The sequence below is a fragment of the Heliconius melpomene genome, chromosome 14 (assembly GCF_056956725.1).
Source record: "Heliconius melpomene rosina isolate 202511_hmr_F chromosome 14, ASM5695672v1, whole genome shotgun sequence".
In the NCBI taxonomy this organism is placed as follows: domain Eukaryota; kingdom Metazoa; phylum Arthropoda; class Insecta; order Lepidoptera; family Nymphalidae; genus Heliconius; species Heliconius melpomene.
The window spans coordinates 3,060,261-3,079,342 of NC_140402.1; the positions used below are offsets into that span (position 1 = coordinate 3,060,261).

At 31.4% G+C, this 19,082-nt stretch overlaps 4 protein-coding genes and 1 long non-coding RNA gene across 6 annotated transcripts; 4 read left to right on the forward strand and 1 right to left on the reverse strand.

Annotated features, from left to right (window-relative positions):
- The first annotated feature begins 187 nt into the window (after positions 1-187).
- LOC146531965 (neuralized-like protein 2) lies at positions 188-4,501 on the forward strand. The gene is made up of 2 exons (XM_085197215.1): positions 188-1,089; positions 1,392-4,501. The coding sequence occupies exons 1-2, from the start codon at positions 390-392 to the stop codon at positions 1,499-1,501; spliced, it is 810 nt and encodes a 269-aa protein (XP_085053341.1). The 5' UTR covers positions 188-389; the 3' UTR covers positions 1,502-4,501.
- A 5,076-nt stretch (positions 4,502-9,577) lies between these two features.
- nito (RNA-binding protein spenito) lies at positions 9,578-12,486 on the reverse strand. Its single transcript, XM_085197138.1, has 2 exons — positions 12,311-12,486; positions 9,578-12,218 (listed from the first exon to the last, which is right to left on the reverse strand). Exon 2 carries the CDS (start codon positions 12,190-12,192, stop codon positions 9,943-9,945), a length of 2,250 nt encoding a protein of 749 aa, XP_085053264.1. The 5' UTR covers positions 12,193-12,218; positions 12,311-12,486; the 3' UTR covers positions 9,578-9,942.
- Positions 12,487-13,190: 704 nt separating this feature from the next.
- Pex11ab (peroxisomal biogenesis factor 11ab) lies at positions 13,191-17,650 on the forward strand. Of its 2 annotated transcripts, XM_085197219.1 has the most exons (5): positions 13,191-13,322; positions 15,873-15,898; positions 16,162-16,298; positions 16,624-16,739; positions 16,934-17,650. In XM_085197219.1, the coding sequence occupies exons 3-5, from the start codon at positions 16,243-16,245 to the stop codon at positions 17,476-17,478; spliced, it is 717 nt and encodes a 238-aa protein (XP_085053345.1). In that variant the 5' UTR covers positions 13,191-13,322; positions 15,873-15,898; positions 16,162-16,242; the 3' UTR covers positions 17,479-17,650. The 2 variants fall into 2 exon arrangements, with proteins under 2 accessions (XP_085053345.1, XP_085053346.1); XM_085197220.1 differs by lacking the exon at positions 13,191-13,322 and having other exon boundaries at positions 15,868-15,940.
- Positions 13,454-15,587, forward strand: LOC146531968 (uncharacterized). The gene is made up of 3 exons (XR_014878745.1): positions 13,454-13,828; positions 14,166-14,236; positions 14,580-15,587. It is a non-coding gene; the product is annotated as an uncharacterized LOC146531968 (long non-coding RNA).
- A 654-nt stretch (positions 17,651-18,304) lies between the features above and the next one.
- On the forward strand, positions 18,305-19,026 carry mRpS17 (mitochondrial ribosomal protein S17). The gene is made up of 2 exons (XM_085197325.1): positions 18,305-18,538; positions 18,614-19,026. The coding sequence occupies exons 1-2, from the start codon at positions 18,413-18,415 to the stop codon at positions 18,971-18,973; spliced, it is 486 nt and encodes a 161-aa protein (XP_085053451.1). The 5' UTR covers positions 18,305-18,412; the 3' UTR covers positions 18,974-19,026.
- The last annotated feature ends 56 nt before the right edge of the window (positions 19,027-19,082 follow it).

A 19,082-nucleotide genomic window follows, 5' to 3' on the forward strand; every position in this document is an offset into this window, starting at 1 on the left:
AGTATGTTTATAAATGTTTCTTTTTTTACTTTTCTTATAAATTTTGTTAATTGATAAAATTATATAACTATACATATTGTTACATAAATAAATTATATTAATGTAGACAACTTTGATCCGTATATATTATATACGTAAGGTATGTAAAAAGTATGAAGAGAATTGTCTAAATGTCATTGTCATTCAGTCATTTTTCATTTAATTTGAATGACACCGTTGTTGTTTGTCCTGGGCCTGGGTCGTACTCCCTGGTTACGCTATTTATTTTTTATTTTTTTGCAATAATAAAATATGATAATTAGTAAATATATTACTAAAACTTTGCGGAACACTTGTTAACACACTATTAAGAACGTGCTATATAAATAAACGTATGCGATAATCTAAACATGTTGTCCCGGTTTCACCATTATCATGGGTCAAACATAATTTTATTTGAAGAAAATACTGTGGCGTATAGGAAGACTAGTTTTGCTCACGGATTAACTTTTAGTGAAAAACCTTTGTTGCCTGGTGAAATTTTCTTAGTGGAAATTGAAAAAACTGAACGTGGATGGAGCGGTCATATGCGACTTGGCCTTACTCTGCTTGATCCCCAAACTGCTGCACTGGGTGATAAGGGGCTCCCACAGTATGCCTTGCCTGATCTAGCAAACACGGGGATGTCATGGATATTTCCTATATCAAAATCACAAAATAATGTAATAAGTACTTTTGAGCTTGTGAATCAAGGATCTAGTGGTCGCCGTGACAACGAACCGCGTGTGTCAGTTCTAGGAGACGGCCACAGTGTGAGGACACCCAGAGGTTATATATCCAAAATGGTCCTTAGACCACAAAATTTAACTCAAAAAGGGACCCCTCAAGGTATTCTGCCAATGGATGCAGGCAGTCGTATAGGAGTTATGTTTGTTCCATGCCCAAAAACTAGTAAAGATGCACCAGATTTAGCTGAAATGCATTTTATTATTAATGGAGAAGAACAAGGACCTTGTACTAAAGCTATACCTTACACTAGTGGTCCATTGCATGCTGTAGTTGATGTCTATGGAACAACCAAACAAGTTAAGATAATCCAGCTCTATGGTGGTAAGGCTTTTTTAAAAATAATATAGACTTAACACAGTTAGCTGTGATGGCTTAGTCAGATAATGGTTGTGAAGATAATGTCTCACTAAGGGGACTCTGATTATTATATTTAAATAATTCTAGTCCATACATTAAGTTTTGATTGAACTCTATCTATAATAATCAATAACAAAGCATCAAGAAAATAACTGAAACTGTGAATGGCTTAATCAACCTCTCTACAAGCAATTATTTGGCTAGCCATACAAAATGAAAGTTGACACAGTTCTAAAAAATATTTATTATAACCAATTTTTTTTCAGTTAAAACTCTACAAAATGTTTGTCGAGATGCAATACTACAGTATGTAAAGAGTGGTTCAGTGAGGTCACTGCCTCTGCCCCAGTGTTTAAAAGACTTTTTACTTTCATAAAGATTATACATATTTAATATATTATTATGTATTGTGATGACAATAAGGCTGTTAATCATTTTTATGCTGTTAATAATTGGTGTTTTTATATTTTCTCAATGAATTACCTATATAAATTATGATTTATTTTTTATGGAATACAAGAATTAAAACCCTTTACGTTTACTTTTTAATAAGTGTGAAATACTTTTTTTTAAAATTACATGTATTTTGCCGTCATGGCACAGTGGCACAAGTCTGTGAGTGTAACGCAACGGTTGTGGGTTTGCTCCCCACTTGAGGAAGAGAAATATTTATTTACGTTTATATTTCCATTTCTTCGCTATGGTGTTGAGGCAAAGAGCGGCATTGAGTTCTGCCACTCAACACTCAATGCTTCTAGAATTCGGCAGAAAGTGGGGAATGGAGTGTCTTAACACTAAGTTCCCTCTGCCTATCCTGCTGTGTGCGGGATACAGTATGAAGCTGATTTATTTATTTCATTTTATATGTTTTGTCAGTAACTTATGAGTTAAACTGAAAATATGAAGTCATTTACATATTAACTCCACTCTGGCATTGAGGGACAAGGTCTGAGTAAATGATTTGAACCCCACTTGGGATAATGAATTATTATCATTTCTCTACTTTGATAAAACAAAATGCAGCATTAAGTTACACTATTTAACTCAAACTGTCCTCTCTAAGTTCACTAGGCTCTCTGAGCCTAGAGTCAAAACAATTTGTTTTACACTGTATGTTTATCTGCTATATGTGGTATGCAGCATGAAGTTTAATGTTAACTATAATCAACAATGATATGCTCATTTAACATTTTATTATCATGTAACATTTTATTAAAATTTCTTCAATATGTATAATAGTATTTACAAAATATTTTTATGTTTTTATGCTATTTATTTATTTTATTTATTATGTTACTACATTATGTTATTAGGACGTTATTTTTTTATTAATGTTTGGATGTATTAATTTTAGAAATATGTCACTGTATATATGTTAAATTCTTATAACTAAATTCTTTGCTATATAATAAAGATATTGTAAACTAAATGTAATAAATAGGAGTATTTAGTGTAAACTGACAACTCTTAAATTAAATGACAAAGCTTTAGCTCTTATTTTGCTGCTATTACAAAAAAAATGTAACATTTTTTAAAATAAGTCTCATGATCTGTTTAAGTTGTAGCAGAACATATAGATAATTAAAACTTGATCTGTTAATTCTAATTATATATTACTACATTAATTCTATTTAAGTTTTTTGCCACAAACTATATTTAAATTAATTTTAAACTTTTAATATTTACCAACATCTAAGTCTCACTAATGTTAAAAGATTAATTTTAAATTTCAGACTATATTAAATTAGGAACTCTAATTTGAAAATTATCACAATTAATATTATATATATATATTTCTTTTAATTTACATATTTAATTTAAAATAACTAAATGAAATACAGTGTTTTTGTCAGCACCACTTTAAATGATGCCAGAATTTTAACTACTCTATAAAAGCCTAAGCCTAAAAATGTTTTTTTTTTTCAAACCAAATAAATAGTAAAATTATTGTGGTAAAATAAAACACCATTTGTTAAGGACGACGCATGCACACATATACCATTTCATGTAATTCTTTTGTACCCAATTATTATCGAAATTACCAACACATTTTTGTAAATATTCTATTGTATAATACTTAATAAGCCTAAATTTAAGTTAATATGTTAATTGTACAAAGTTTCTGAGCAATTGTTAAAAAAATCAAAAATGTCACTTTATATTACAAATATTAAACTAAATACTTAATAGATTATTGTCGAAGACTAGATTACTACTGAAGTAATTTATTACTTTAAATTAATTAAACTAATTTTGTTCAGTAAAATATATTAAAAAATATGTAAAATAAAATATATTAATATCTAAAATAAATAGGCTTTAGTATTAACTATGGTTAGACGTTACTAATACTATTTAACTTATTTAGTACCAGCACCTTACAGATAGATTTTTTTAAAATATGACAAAAAATTGGTAACATTCCTTTTAAATCTCAAACAATTTATAATGTTTTTTTTTTTTTTTTCAAATTAATTTAAATTATGTTACATTCTTAAGTTATTCAACAATGATTCCTACCTAAATTATATATTTTTTTTAATGACTGCTCTATTTATTTTAATTGTGAATATAAGTTGAATAATGTCTATGGCATAATACAAATTTTAATATAATATGTAAGCTTTCAAAATTAGCAAAAGATAACATTCATAAATAATATAATATTTAATAGTGACCGTGCCACTGTAATTATTCTAGATTGTATCAAAACTTATATTTTTTGTAAAAAGTTAAATCACAGAACATACACCGTGCGATTGACTGGCTATACAATATAAATATACAGTAGAAACTCGATTAACCGAACTAATTGTTGTCGTTAGTCATTCGGATAATCTGAAATCCGGATAATCGAATGTATAAAGATGGCTGGTTTTGTGCATATGAAGCACACAAACAAACAATTTTTGTTTAGCCTATTAAAAGATACAAGTATATATATATATACGAAAGTGAATCGGTAAATCGGTTTGTTCATAAATAAAAAGGTGGTACTTTCCTATACACGAGTACAACTATTTATTATATTTATCACTACGGCAGCTTAAATTTTATAACTTTGACAGATTTCTTTTGAAATGATAAATTTTATTTCATATTTTTAATCTAAAACGACTACAAAATAGGATATTTTAATTATAAAAGTAAGTAGTTGCTCATTTAGGTTATAGTAAATAGTTTCTTAAATGAAGAAAGTAATCCATTTATTGTAAATAAAAAATATAAATATGTATGTATATCTGCCTCCTGTTGACAAGAATAAAAGAAATATGTTCGCGTATCGGAATTATTTACTTAATTTGTTCCTAATTTAAAGGTAAGTTTCTTAGCTAAAAGATAATAAATAGTTAATAAAAATATCTCTTTTAATAAATCTTTTTTTTATTTTTTAGGGTTTCGTACTTTTTTAAAAAAGCTTTATAAAATCACTGTTTTCCGTCCGTCTGTCTGTCTGACTGTCAAAACCCTTTATCTCGGGAACGAACTGGAGATATCGAGTTTAAATTCAAACCATATACTCAGATCTACGACCCCATGATTTCCTGAAAAAAACATTTCTATATTTACTTAGAAAAAATATGAGGATAAAACAATAAAAAAGATATGAGGGGGGTGAAATTTGACATCGAAGCCACTAGTTCAAAGCCGCTAGTTCAAATGAGGTGTCAGATGAAATGGCGCTGCCTAAGCTAAACTTGAATTTTAGAAAAAGCTCGAGACCTCGGTGGGCGAGCCCGACTCGCGTTGCTTATAGGTCATGAAGTTCACGCTAAAAAAACAAATGAGCGGCACTTCGTAGTCTAATAATAATATGAGCTTATCAACCTACGTCCTACACAATGATTGAGGCGTATATTAACCTGTAACATTCATACATGATACAATTACTTACTCAAGAGAAGATTCAAGGACTTTGTCACACAGTTAGTTGACCTTTCAAATACCTAATAGTGATTTGACCTGTTGGAATTGTCTTGCCGATATTAATTGTTTTGTCTGTACTCTGCAGATAAGAAATATTATATTTTTGTAAATTTAAGTACTTAAATGATATAAGTGATTTTCCGATAATGTTTTGAAAATTATAACTTTTATTTATGTGTTATAGTAAGTATGCTACACAACAGGGTAGGCAGAGGGAAACTAGTCAAAAAAAGTGTGGCGGAACTCAACGCCGTCAGTTGGTGCCAGACGTGATCGGCGTAATGTTTTATTTGTTTAATAACAAATTTTGTTATGGATGAGATTCGAACTCCATACTGCCATATTTATTTTGCATTTTTAGGATAGGGCCGTAAGAATTGAAATATCTCTTCATCATATCAGCTCCTTCATTTTGAGGTCCGACGCTGGACATCGGACTTCCCCAAGGATCTCCGGTCGGTCCTGCATAAGATATCTATATACCTACCATCTATATAGTTCTACTAACATTATAAACTGAAAATTTGTGAGAATGATTCGATTTTTGTTCCACTTTTCTGGCAAAAACTACTGAACGTATTTAGATGAAACATTACAGTAATATACTTTATATGTACGTCAGAAGAATACATTGACTACAAATTATGTGAAAAAGGCCAGGAGTGGATAATTAGTATTAAACAGATAATTGAAATGTTTTCTATAAGCTGTGTAGATTGTATATTATTACCAATTATTTTATAAATTAGATAATACTAGTTATTATTAAGTAATAAGTAACCTTTTTTAAAAGTTATATAATTTTCCAATTTTTATTATAAATTAATCTTCTGAAATATGTATAGTACTGCATTTTAAAATATAACATATTGTTCTAAAATCGTTTAGTATATACACATTATGGAATTAATATATTTTATTTCTCAATTTTTTATTAACTATGTTTGACTAAAAGGGAATTGAGTAAAGAAAGAAAATTTTATGAATATACTTAAATAATTTATTTTTTTAAGAACACTTTGAAAGAAATCACTTTACGAGTTGATTGTAGATTCCAAATTCGATTTAACTGTAATAGAAAACAAAATATAATAAATTGGGTAATGTTTAAAATATTAAATAAATTATAAGCAAAAAATCATTTTTAGAAAAAGCTTTTATTTAAATGCTCTAAAAAGAAGAAAATAAAATTTGTCTTTTAAATTTTAACTATCAACTCATAACCTCATTGTACACAATTTATATGATCATAAAAGCTTGTCGCGCGATTTACTTGTGTAAATTAACTAGTACTAATTTAATTATGTAAAATCTGCTAAGTTTCAATTTTTAAAGTTTCAATTTAATTAAATATTAATTAACGCGACAAGCTTTTATAATCATATAAATTGTGTACAATGAGGTTATGAGTTGATAGTTAAAATTTAAAAGACAAATTTTATTTTCTTCTTTTTAGAGCATTTAAATAAAAGCTTTTTCTAAAAATGATTTTTTGCTTATAATTTATTTTTTACTTTTTAGTTACCACTGGCTAGGTTTCTCACGCTAGAGACATGTACCACGATTCCGCTTCTATGGTTAGGAATGCTGTTGGCGACACTAGACCCTTCCCGATTACAGTGGGGGTTCACCAGGGCTCGAATCTTAGTCCGTTCTTATTCAATGTAGTGCAGCCTCCATGGTTGATGATGTATGCCGACGACATAGCACTCATTGACTAGAATCGACTGACGCTGGAGCGTAAAGTGAACCTCTGGAAGGGTACGCTTGAGAACAGCGGTCTTAAACTAAATGTGTCGAAGACCGAGTACATGGCCTGCGCGAGCCCGGACTCGAGCACGATCCTTATAGGTCCTGAGCCAGCCGTTAAGTCAGAAAAGTTCAGGCACCTTGGATCCGTTATGCACGAGTCTGGAGGCATCGATCACGATGTCCATGGCCGGATAAGTGCTGCCTGGGCCAAATGGCGGGAGGTCACTGGTGTGGTCTATGACCGAAGAAAACCGCCAAGCTCAAGGGACTGATATACAAGAGCATCATACGACCGGTTCGTTTATACGGCCGCGAATGTTGGCAGCAGTATCTTGGCACACTCAGGAGCTTCACGTCACGGAAATGAAGATGCTGAGGTGGATGGGCGGCGTAACGCGGTCTGACTGCATACGCAACACATTCGTTCGAGGTAGTCTTGGGGTCCGTAACGTAGCGGATAAGCTCCAAGAGCGCCGCCTGAGATGGTTTGGCCACGTTACGCGGCGGTCTAAGAACTATGTCGGATGCAAGTGCCTTGCTATATCAGTTCCTGGAGTGAGACCTCCTGGACGCCCAAGGAAGCGCTGGTTGGATATCGTGATGCCGGATATGAGAGCCAATGGTCTAACCACCAAGGACGCAAAAGACCGCGCAAAGTGGAGTAGGTTGAGTGGGAAGGCAGACCCTGGCAATAGCCGGGATTAATGCCAGGAGGAAGAAGGTTTCTCACACTAGATGTCATATTATTATTCTAATTATTCTCGGCAAGCCCTTTCATTTGATACCCGTATTGCAGTTGTGCATAAATAATAACTATTCCGCCATCTTAGATGTTCCGCCATATTGGATTTAGAAAAACGTCACATTTTTCGAGTTACTCTCAACGAGCCTTTTCAATAGATATCCATATTGTAGAAGTAGACTAAAATTAACTCTTCGGCTATCTTGGATGGTCCGCTATATTGGATTTAGAATGACGTTAGATTATTTTTCGAGTTGCTCTCAATGAGACCTTTCATTTGATATCCATATTGTAGAAGTAGACTAAAATTAACTATTCGGCTATCTTGGATGGTCCGCCATATTTGATTTAGAATGACGTTAGATTATTTTTCGAGTTGCTCTCAATGAGCCCTTTCATTTGATATCCATATTGCAGAATTGCAAAAATAATAACTATTCGTTCATCCTGGATGGTCCCCCATATTGGATTTAGAATGACGTCACATTTTTTCTCAAGTTGCTCTTAACAAGCCCTTTCATTTGATACCCATATTATAGAAGAGCATTAAATATAACTATTCCGCCATCTTGGATGGTCCGCCTTATTAGATTTAGAATGACGTCACATAATTTTTCAAGTTGCTCTTAAGAAGCCCTTTCATTTGATACCCATATTATAGAAGTTCATGAAATATAACTATTCCGCCATCCTGGATGGTCCGCCATATTGTATTTCGAATGAAGTCACAAACCTTATCGTGCATTGTCATCCAAACCAAACGTGTATACAAAATTTCAGCTCAATCGTACAAACATACCTTTCATTATATGAAAGCACAAAAAACTTGAATCGTGTCAATTCTATTGGATTTCAAGTGATGTCACATTATTTTTCTAATTGTTCTCGGCAAGATCTTTCATTTGATACCCATATTGCAGAAGTGCATAAATAATAACTATTCCGCCATCTTAGATGTTCCGCCATATTGGATTTAGTATAACGTCACATTATTTTTAGAGTTACGGTCAACGACCCATTTCATTTAATATCTTTATTGTAGAAGTAGACCAAATAGATACTCGGCTATCTTCGATTTCCTCCTTATGGGATTTAGAATGACATCACATTATTTTTCGAGTTGCTCTCAACGAGTCCTTTCATTTGATACCCATATTGTAGAAGTACATTAAAAATAACAATTCCGCCATCTTGCATGGTCCGCCATATTAGATTTAGAGTGACGTCACATATTTTATCGTGCATTGTCATCCAAAGTAAACGTGTATACAAAATTTCAGCTCAATCGGTTGACGATATCTACTTCTAAATTGAGCTCCAAGATTTCACCCGAACCCACATACATACATTGCAAGTTAAATAAAAGCTTTTAAAAATTAAGACTTAACAATTCTAGAAAATTATTTGTTCTTCTTGTTTAATTTGTGTAATTATTTTTGGTAATTTACTGAACTTTAACTTTATGTAATTTATCTTACAAAATACTTACAGTCAGACAAGTTTCCTGTTTCCGGGTCATTCATATTTATACCAAAGAAGAAAATTAAGTACTTGGAAGATACATTTTTTTGAAATAAAGTAAAACTACTAATTTTCAAAATCAATCTAAATTAATTTTGGTCTACAGTAAATGTTTCATTGTTAGAAACAAAAAAAATAATAATTTAATATATTATGCATCTTTAATAATTATAAAATGTAAAAACTACAAATAACTTTAGCCAGGAATAAAGGAAGTGTTCCATATTTACTATTCGACTCTACTTACTCGGAATTAAAGAACACATGATTATCACTAACTTTGAGATCCCCTGTATCACTAATCACAATCACAGCACATAAAATACCTACCACAATATCTCACTAACATTATACCAGTCGTTAAATGCACTTTTAAGTTTTTTCTAAATACCCCCAACTCAACCTTTTTTTTCTCTGTGTAGTTTTCACAAACTTTTTTTACACTAATCATTCACTAATATCAACAGCACTTTCCAGACACTAGCTCACAAGGTGTAAAAAAACTACAACTTTAAATATAATAATCTATTTGTTTTTGCACACACTACACAACATACACTGACAATTATACACTTGCATCTGTCATTTCTTTGTAATACACAATTTAGATGGTCTAGCAAAACTAATATTTATATATAATAAACTTATTAACTGGCAATAATATTTATTGCTTTTACACTACAACTGTGGCATACACAGCACTTGCACAAGAATAATGAATTAGTGAACCTTCACTAAACTATGTTTACAATCACCTCACAACACTACGCGTCACAAAAGTTATATAATAAAAAATGTTTTATTAATTTGCAAAATGTTAAGGCTTTATAAAAACTTAATCTATACTTGTCTATTTAATAAATACTCTTAATTTTTTAAGCGGAACCTCCTCGCACCACCACAATAACCAAATGGTCTTCTTTTAGACTCTCTTCAGTTAAATTGTGGCATGTCCGTTTAAGCAAGTCAGTAGAGAAGTCACATGGTGGGAATGAATACAAAACTCCAGTAGCTTCTGTTTCTTTGTTTAAAAGTGATATAACTCCAGCAGCTTCTTTTTGTTTCAAATATGAAACCAAATTTCTCATAGGTCTTGTCTGAATACTTGAATCCTCATTGGTAACCGAAGCAGTTGATCCGGCAACTCCAAGGAAGATTGCATGAGAACTTGATGTTGATATTCTCTTGTGTACATCATCCAACTTAGGTTGATCTAACCGAAGTCTTTGTGTTATTCTCAACTGATTTTTTCCTTCCTCATCTTTCATCAAACTGTCAATTATTTCTGAATCACCATCTGTCAAGTGGAATTTTGTTGGGAATAGTGAATTTTTAAGAATCAATGCCCCATTCCAGATTGTTGTTGCTTTACGTACAACTTCTGGTAAAGTTCTAGCTGATGCAAGCATACCACCATTTCTGCGTGGGGATCCATCTGAATCACTATCAGGGGAGCGACGACGAGGCGAACGCGAACGAGACCTGTCGACTCCTGGCTCGCGAGATCCTGAGCGACGAATGCGTCCTTCATATTCACTATCAGGGGCTCTTCTCCACTCTTCATCTCTATAGTCACCTGTGCCATGGTAAACACCACGATACATGCCGCGACCGCGACCTCGGTGTCCACCTCTGCCTCTGTATCCTGAACCTCCATAACTGTAACTATCATCCCAAGTTCCCTCATATCCCTCATAGCCTTCAACTGCTCTTCCTTCTTCACCTGCGGGTGGAGCATAAGGTTTTGGTCGATAAGGACCTCCTGTACCTACATCTGCAAAATCAATTCTAAGTCGTCTTTCAGGTCCACCCAGAGGAAAACCTCTCATTTCTTTTACAGCAGCCTGAGCTGCATCAATTGAATCATATAATATGTAGGCATGTGGTTCACCTTTTGCATATTCAATTTTCTTAATGGCTCCAAATCTATCAAATTCTCTTTCAAGTTGTGCAACTGAAGTCCATGGACCAAGACCGCCAACCCATACTCTAGTTGTAGGAGTAGCCTTGCCATAACCTATTTTGCATTGGAATTTTCCAATATACTGACCTGATAGTTCAACTTTTGCTCTATGTGCCATATCTAAAGTCTGGTACCTGACAAATGCAAATGCATTGCCTGTACCTGGAGGAGGCCTCTTTATATCAATATCTTCCACTATACCATAGCGGCCAAAAATTCTGCGTAGCTCTTCATCGGATATATTAATTTCTAAATTTCCAGCAAACAAAGTTCTTGTTGCTAGAGGATCATCTTCAGGTTGAACATGGTGCAAATAATTGGGGAATTTATCTTTCTTATTTTCAATTTTTTCAAATGGTGGATGGTGTGGACGGGGCATATAAGGCCTAGGCATATAATGAGGATGTGGTGGGTGGTGCATAGGTGGACGATGATGCATTGGAGGACCGTGGGGTCCAGCCATTGGATACTCATGCATTGGAGGACGAAAATCTCTATGGTGAGGAGGAACAGTAGGAGGTATTCCATAAGCCCTCTCATCTGGCGGTGGCCTACGTCTCTCGGGAACTGGAGACCACGCATAAGAGTAAGGGCGATCATAATCAGGAGGACTTATACTCCTAGGTCTACTCCTATACTCTGAGCGCATCGGTTCATACACTGGATCAACGATAGCTACTTTATCATATAGAATAATCCTTGGTTTAGCATGTTTAGCATCTCTGGCATCTTCGACACTTCGAAAACAAATGTATGCGACGCGTTCGTCCAACTCATGAGAAATTTTGATACTAAAATCACCAAATTTTTTATACTCCCTATAAAGCGTATCCTTCACAATTTCGTCAGAAGCTTTGGGATGTAAAGCACTTACACATAAAACCTTATAGTAGGCACGCGAGGATTCCTCCCGTACCTCTCGTGAACGTACGTAGTCGTCACGGTGAGGAGACACATACCGACCGCGGGGACTCGGCGAGCGCACTCGACGGCGCACCCGCTCCGGGGTGACGCGCTCATCGGAGCTGTCGTCATACCTTCCTATGCTACTGCGCGTTCTTTTGGAACGCGGCATACTATCTCGAGAAGTACTTCTCTTCATGTTACGTATTTTCACCGTTATACGATCTCTATCTCTATCGCTACGCGGTAATCCAATCATGTAAGCTCAGTTTGGTGAACCACTATCTGAAATGCACAACATTACACGTCACTTCAAAATGTCGCCTTGTTCGAGAAAATTTTTATCTCACGTCACTAAACGAAGTTAATAGTCTTACCACAAATAAAATAAAGATGGAAACCACTATTCTAAGATAAAAGAACTCCCACAAGTTAGTATTTTAATTAATCATGTATATCATATATAATTAACACGGTAAACTTAAAATTTTAACAAGAACAAATAAAAATTTATAAAAGATGTTTCAAGATGGCTGCGGGAAGCTCACGGAAAGAAGCAGCCTATTTACTTTAACAATGTTACCATAACAAATTTTAAGTTACACAATATTAACTTACAAGATTGTCTATGGAAAACACAAAAATAAATTTTCTGAATTGATATTGTTAAAAATATATTTTTTAAAAAATTAACTATCGCAAAATTATAAACACTTAGCAGGATAAAGATATTCTCCTACGTTATATGAACCTATGAAGATACTCCTATACAAAAAATATTTAATATATTTTTAATAATTTATAAATATTTTTACATGCATTATGAAATAAATACTTATTTATAAATTGTTATTAATTCTGTATATAGCTTAATTGATTTAAAACTAATGAAACACAACATTTTAAAGCTGTAAATAATTGAGAGATATAACTATACATCGTCTCAATAGATATGTAAATTAATATAAACATAATATTTATATATTTTTTTATGAATAATTTATAAAAACTTTAATTCATTATTTAACTCGGAATAAGAAAAGAGCTACTCGGAAAAGGTGAGATTCGAGTGAAAATGCAATGTAAGTAAAGTAAACAAAAAGAAACACCTGTGTACATCCTGTAAATATGTGTTTGTTTTGTTTTAGGTGAAGGCTGTACTTATACTGGATCTCTTTTTTTTACATGTATTCTATAATTGTGTATAGACAACTAAAATTCATAGACAACGTATGTTGTTGTCATGACAAGCACTGAAAGAAAACTTCAAAAGTGACTTTATTAGTTTACATGTATACTTTATTGTTTATACAATATAGTATATCAAGTAAATGTGTTCTGTGGTATATACCTACAAATATCAAATTAAACGATCAATTAAACAGAACAATACCAAACAGGCCCGGTCGACTTCCTAAGGAGCTTGGGCGACATACCTAACTTGGGACCCGTTGTATTGCTATATTAATATAAAACTACTAATTAGTAGTTTTTCTAAGAGTATTTTTTTAAGAATTTAATTTTAATTGACGATTAAATTACTTAATGTTTAATAAATAACTTTCTTTATAATATTTCATGTAAGCAAGGCACCGTGATAAAATGTTTTTCGATATGAGAAACAGTTTATGTAACCGGTATTTAAAGTACAGTAGTAGGATTATGTTTTGATATGGCAATGGTAGCATTAGCATTTGCAAATGGCGAACATACTACTGCGACTTAAACAAGCAACCTGTTTTTAGCATTTCTGTTGTATTTTATATTTAGATTTCTATTGTTGTTCAGTTGTTCTCTCTGTTTGAATGTTTGGATCTAAAGTACGGGAGACAATTTGAAAAGTAGATGCCTCATATGTTCCCTCGTGAAGATCCTGAAATTTCCAATTCACACCGGTAAGTAATCATTAAGTATTAACTTCTCTAGATAAAGTCATATCTTAAATGTTGTACTTTTTCAGTTGTGAAACTTGGGCCAAGTTTTGCGTCCCCGAAGGCCTATGTATTCTATCGATTTTCAGAAAAAAAATTATAGTGAACATAGAATGTTACGTTGCCACCATTTTGAAAGGGCTTCATTTGTCAATTTTATTGAAAAAAAAATACTGTTTAGAAAAACTGTTCTATTTATGTACATATTAATAATCATACATTGGCAATGTATTTTCATCCAATTATATTTTATTTTCAGAATCAGGTAATCAAAGATTTTAATTTTCCACTGAACAACCAGGGACATCACATTTTCCTGCAAATGTTATACCAGGACCATTGCAAAGAAGGGTATTGACAAGTATTCAAATGGTAATTCAAGTATATTATTAATTGATACTGGTTCACTTGTAATGACAATATATTTAACTTAAAAACCTATCATAATAAATAGCCTATCTTATGGTAACAGTGAAAAAAACCTAAAACAGATAGATATATACGTAAAAATAAAATATTAGATATTAATTTATAATTTTAAAACGTAAACACAGATAAATTTAACAAAATACTAATAGTTACAACTAAAATTACATTAATCTTAAACAATTTCTTTAATTTTCTTTTAATTGCTTAATCAAGAAGATTCATCTAACAATGATATGTTGATTTTAGTTTCTGTAACCTGACCTTTATTACCTCTTGTTATTTTCAGGATTGCTACCTGGAGAGGCAACAGTCACTGCAAATTTGGGATGTATATGGATAAATTGTTTAGCTGCTGAAATATTGATTCTGCAGATCGAAAGCCACACCAACATGACTGACAATTCTTCATTTGAAGAAAATGTATGTCTTTTTTCTCTAACTCAATCATTTGAAGAAAATGTATGACTTTTTTGAAAATTGCACATTTGTCATAGCTCGCCCCAATGCAAGCTTTGTGATTCAGTTTTAAAATTGAAACATACCGATAATATATATACACACTATACACTACACCTTACACACTTTTATACACTTTTATGGACTTCAAAGATTATGATAATGCTAAAAAGAAGTTAAACTATGTATCTGAAAAATTTTATAAGATTTTATGTCTTGAGAACTGTGCCACAATCTGCAATAATTTATACGAAACATTATCATATTCTTTAAACCTCAAAAAACTTGCAATCTGCAAATTGGAAACAGATGTAAATTTTAGTTTTCTTGCCCAATGTGAGGAACATCTTAAAGAAAATGTTGATTTTATATGTAATAGTGCCTTCCACAACAGTAAAAAGATTTTGTTTAGTTAAAAATAAACAATTTGCAGATTATCAGAAATTGTTAAAAAGGAAAATAGATATATTAAAAATAAGTAATTGTATATTAATGTTAGATTTAATTTGACCAACACTGTATTAAGTTCATTATACCTACTTTATTAATTTTATCTTTGTCTGTAATTTTTTTTAAAAAATAAATTCAATAACACAACAATCAAGTACAACTGCCCACAATCTTATATGTTAATAAATATATAAATTATATATTTTTTGCAGATTATGTTCTATTTAACTTATAAAAATTAAAATTGTTATTTTAACATATAAGGGCAAGTTTGTCTTGTAGCAATGTTGTAATCTTTAGCAGTATATTTTAATTGTTTTGCAGAAATACTGTTTGTGTAAATATCATTAAAACAAATGTTTATAAGCAATAAAGAAAATGTAAAATGTTTATTAGTTTTATTTCTGCATTTATTTTTTTTATTGTACTATATATAAATTATTCACTCTTTCAAAATCATTTGGAAGTATTATTACATAATTTAAATAATAATACTTCCAAATGATTTTGAAGGAATAATAATTCTGGCTTTTGAATAAAAATCGATTTAAAGCCAAATTTTGAATTTCCCGCAAGTTGTGTTTCGTTGGGCATGCTAGAGATGGCAGCAGCATCGTTTTGTCACCCATTTTTTAGTATGAAGTGAACATTCTTTGAGTAAATGTGTTCTGTGATACCAAATGACTAATATTGCTTACGGTCAGTGGCTACTGAAATTTGTTTTGCAACTTACGATCAACGGTGCTTTTTATATAGATCATCTTTATAAGTTTACGTTATAAATAACAAGATATACATTATTTATCTTATTCTATGTTTTGTCATTTATAATACAAGCTTATTAATTTACTAAACGTTATGCATTTAGTAAATATTAAAAGACTTTTCCTTAACTTTTTTCCTTATTATTCCTTATTAACATTAAACGTATTTTCCAAGTCCTTTCATTCCAAATGTTTCAGTTCTCACCTATAGATTATAAATGCATTGGTTTTATATAAGGATAAATGGTACTTAATTAGTTGTAATATACTAAAGCTAATATGGACATTGTACTGAAAGTAAACAACCAGTCAAATGGCAGAGATAAGCTTGCCAGGTCAGTAGCAAAATTAATTTTACAATATCTCATGAATTATTTTAAAAAAAATACTATAATTAAAATTATTTGATTTTCGACACAAAGTGCGGCGCTGAGTTCCAGTTGCCTCCAGAAATTAGTGGCAAGTGGGAAATGTCTTAATGGGAATGGAATGTTTTAAAACTAAGTTCCCAGGTTCTCTCTGCCTCCTACTTTTTATGTGCATTATACAGTGTTCACACTGCAACTTCAGCTAAAAATGAATATTTCTAATTTATATTTTAACTATATATAAATTGACAATATTTACATTATAATTATTTGCATTTTATTATTATTTCAGATTATTTCAGTATACAAGCCGCCTGGTGTGGCATCAACTAGAATCTAGAAATGCAAATAAATACTCTATTGACAGAATTAAAAGTTTAGAGAATACTTTAAGTTCTTTTAGGAAAGGTAAATAATTAAGTGAAACTATAATTTCAGATGAGTTATAGAATATTGTAAATTTTTCTTTGTATTTGTTTTTGTAGCGGTCTTTTTCACAATTCTTACACATAATAGATGATAAAATTTTTTTACATGTAGTGCTACATCATATTTTATTTCAAACCATATCAAAAAGATGTAATAAAATTTTAATATTTCAGTGTTAAGATTGGGAAGATGTATAGATATTTGCTACTTGGCCTTAAACACTATGAATATAGAAGATTCTTTTTTAAGAATATCATTGACAGTGAGCAAAATAGCCCATGCATTGTATTTATATGCTGATCATATAGTATGGCTTACGAAAAGTGGCTTCCTTAAATCAGACTCGGACAATTGGAATAAAACAGCCAATAAATTTTGGCTCATATCTATAATTGCTAACTTAGCAAGAGATTTATATGAAATTTTACATATTTTGGAGTTAAACAGAAGCATGTTTTTGAAACCATCAGCTTTGTTAAATGGTCCCTTAAATCAATTTGACTTCCATGCTAGTATGAGGCACTTTTATACAATTCTTAATTGTCATAAGGATATATTTATTGATACATTAAAAAACTCCTGTGACCTTTTCATTCCATTGACAGCTTTGGGTTTTATTAAATTAAGTCCAAGTGCAATAGGTACTTTTGGGGCAGTATCATCGATAGCTGCGTTGGTTACAATGGTAAAACCGATCACAAAATTAGTACCCGCTTAGATGTATACAATTGATTTTGGAGACTGATAAAAACATGGTGTTGTTTATTTTATATCATGGGAAATATTACTTGTTATATTTCATTTTATGGTGATTGCTATATAGAAATGTTTGTACATTTTTTATTGGAACATAATAATTTTTATTAAATAATGTTTATTTTTGTTTTTAATTGTGGTTGTTTTATTTAAATCTGTGTTCCAAAATAGCTTTACAAAATAGCAACTAAAATTTGTGGGGATTTAGATCTAAAATCTGTGTAAAAAAGACAAACATAATTACCAGTTAAAATAGTACAAGGAAAATTGCTGTATGTTTGATATAACGTAAGATAGTTCAGTCCACAAGGACTGCAGTTTTTTAATCGTTAGCAGAGAAGAGCTGTGGCCTGCGTTGCTATATATTTGACATTCATTACGTCAATATATAAAATAAAAGTATTTAATTCCTGAAAATATATTAACAACTGTAACAATTTATATTATCAAGGGTTAAGGACATGGTGGTGCAGTAGAACAGTCTCTGACTGTCTTCAGCGTCCTTTTTGTACGTGCTCTCTGCATTTAGGATAAGATTTAAATTATTTTTATGTTCATATTCTGATAAAATAATGGTGAATATTAATGAATTTTGAATTGAATGAAAAGTGAACACCGGTAATACGGCTTGTTTAACAATAATTATAATCAAAAACAGAGATTTCTTTTACTTAATGAAATTACTATGCCTTTGATGAATGATAATTTTCATTGTTACCGATACCATATGGTATATTTTTTATCAATTTATTAACTATTTCATTTAATTTTCCATACATGGCAACACTATAATGTAAAAGTCAAAAACATCAGGATAGGTTAAAAATAAACAGGGCTATCTTTCTATCAATAATTAAAACAAATTTATACTATTTCATAGTTACATTATATCGATAATGGCTCGAAACATATCGGAAGCGGCTAGAAAATTACTTTTGTTAGGTCAATGTGTTCCAACAGTTAAACAAAATGCTACCAAAATTCGCGTTAAGAGGTTAGAATTGGACGAAAATTTATTGATGGTTCGTAATGTTTTTAAATTGTATAATATTATAAGTAATGTTGTTCAAAAAATACATCTGAATATTCTGTTTCAGTACTTCAGAAAAGATGAATTTTATTACTGCTACGACCCAAATCAAAAGTACAAAACTGGGGATATTGTCTTAATACAAGCTTTGCAAAAGAAAATGACAAAATTAATAACACACGAAGTCAAGGAGGTAGTTTATCCTTTTGGCGACATTACTGATCCTGTTACGGGAAAGAAAGTGGCGAAGGAGAGATACAGAGAGGACATTGAAAAAGAAGCTGAACTTTACGGAAAACTTGAATCTAGTTTTGATTATAAAAAAGCTCCTCCCAGAGGTTGGCAAGATGGTAAAAAAGATTTCACATCAAAACCCACATATACCAAATTCCATGTATTTGATGAGAATGATCCCTATGCAATTTAAGAAAGTGTAAATTTAATATATAATTAATTAGTTATAAAGTAGATCTAATTCAACTGTTCTTTTATTTGCTTCTATTTATTTACAAGATTTTATGTGTATTAAAACCTAT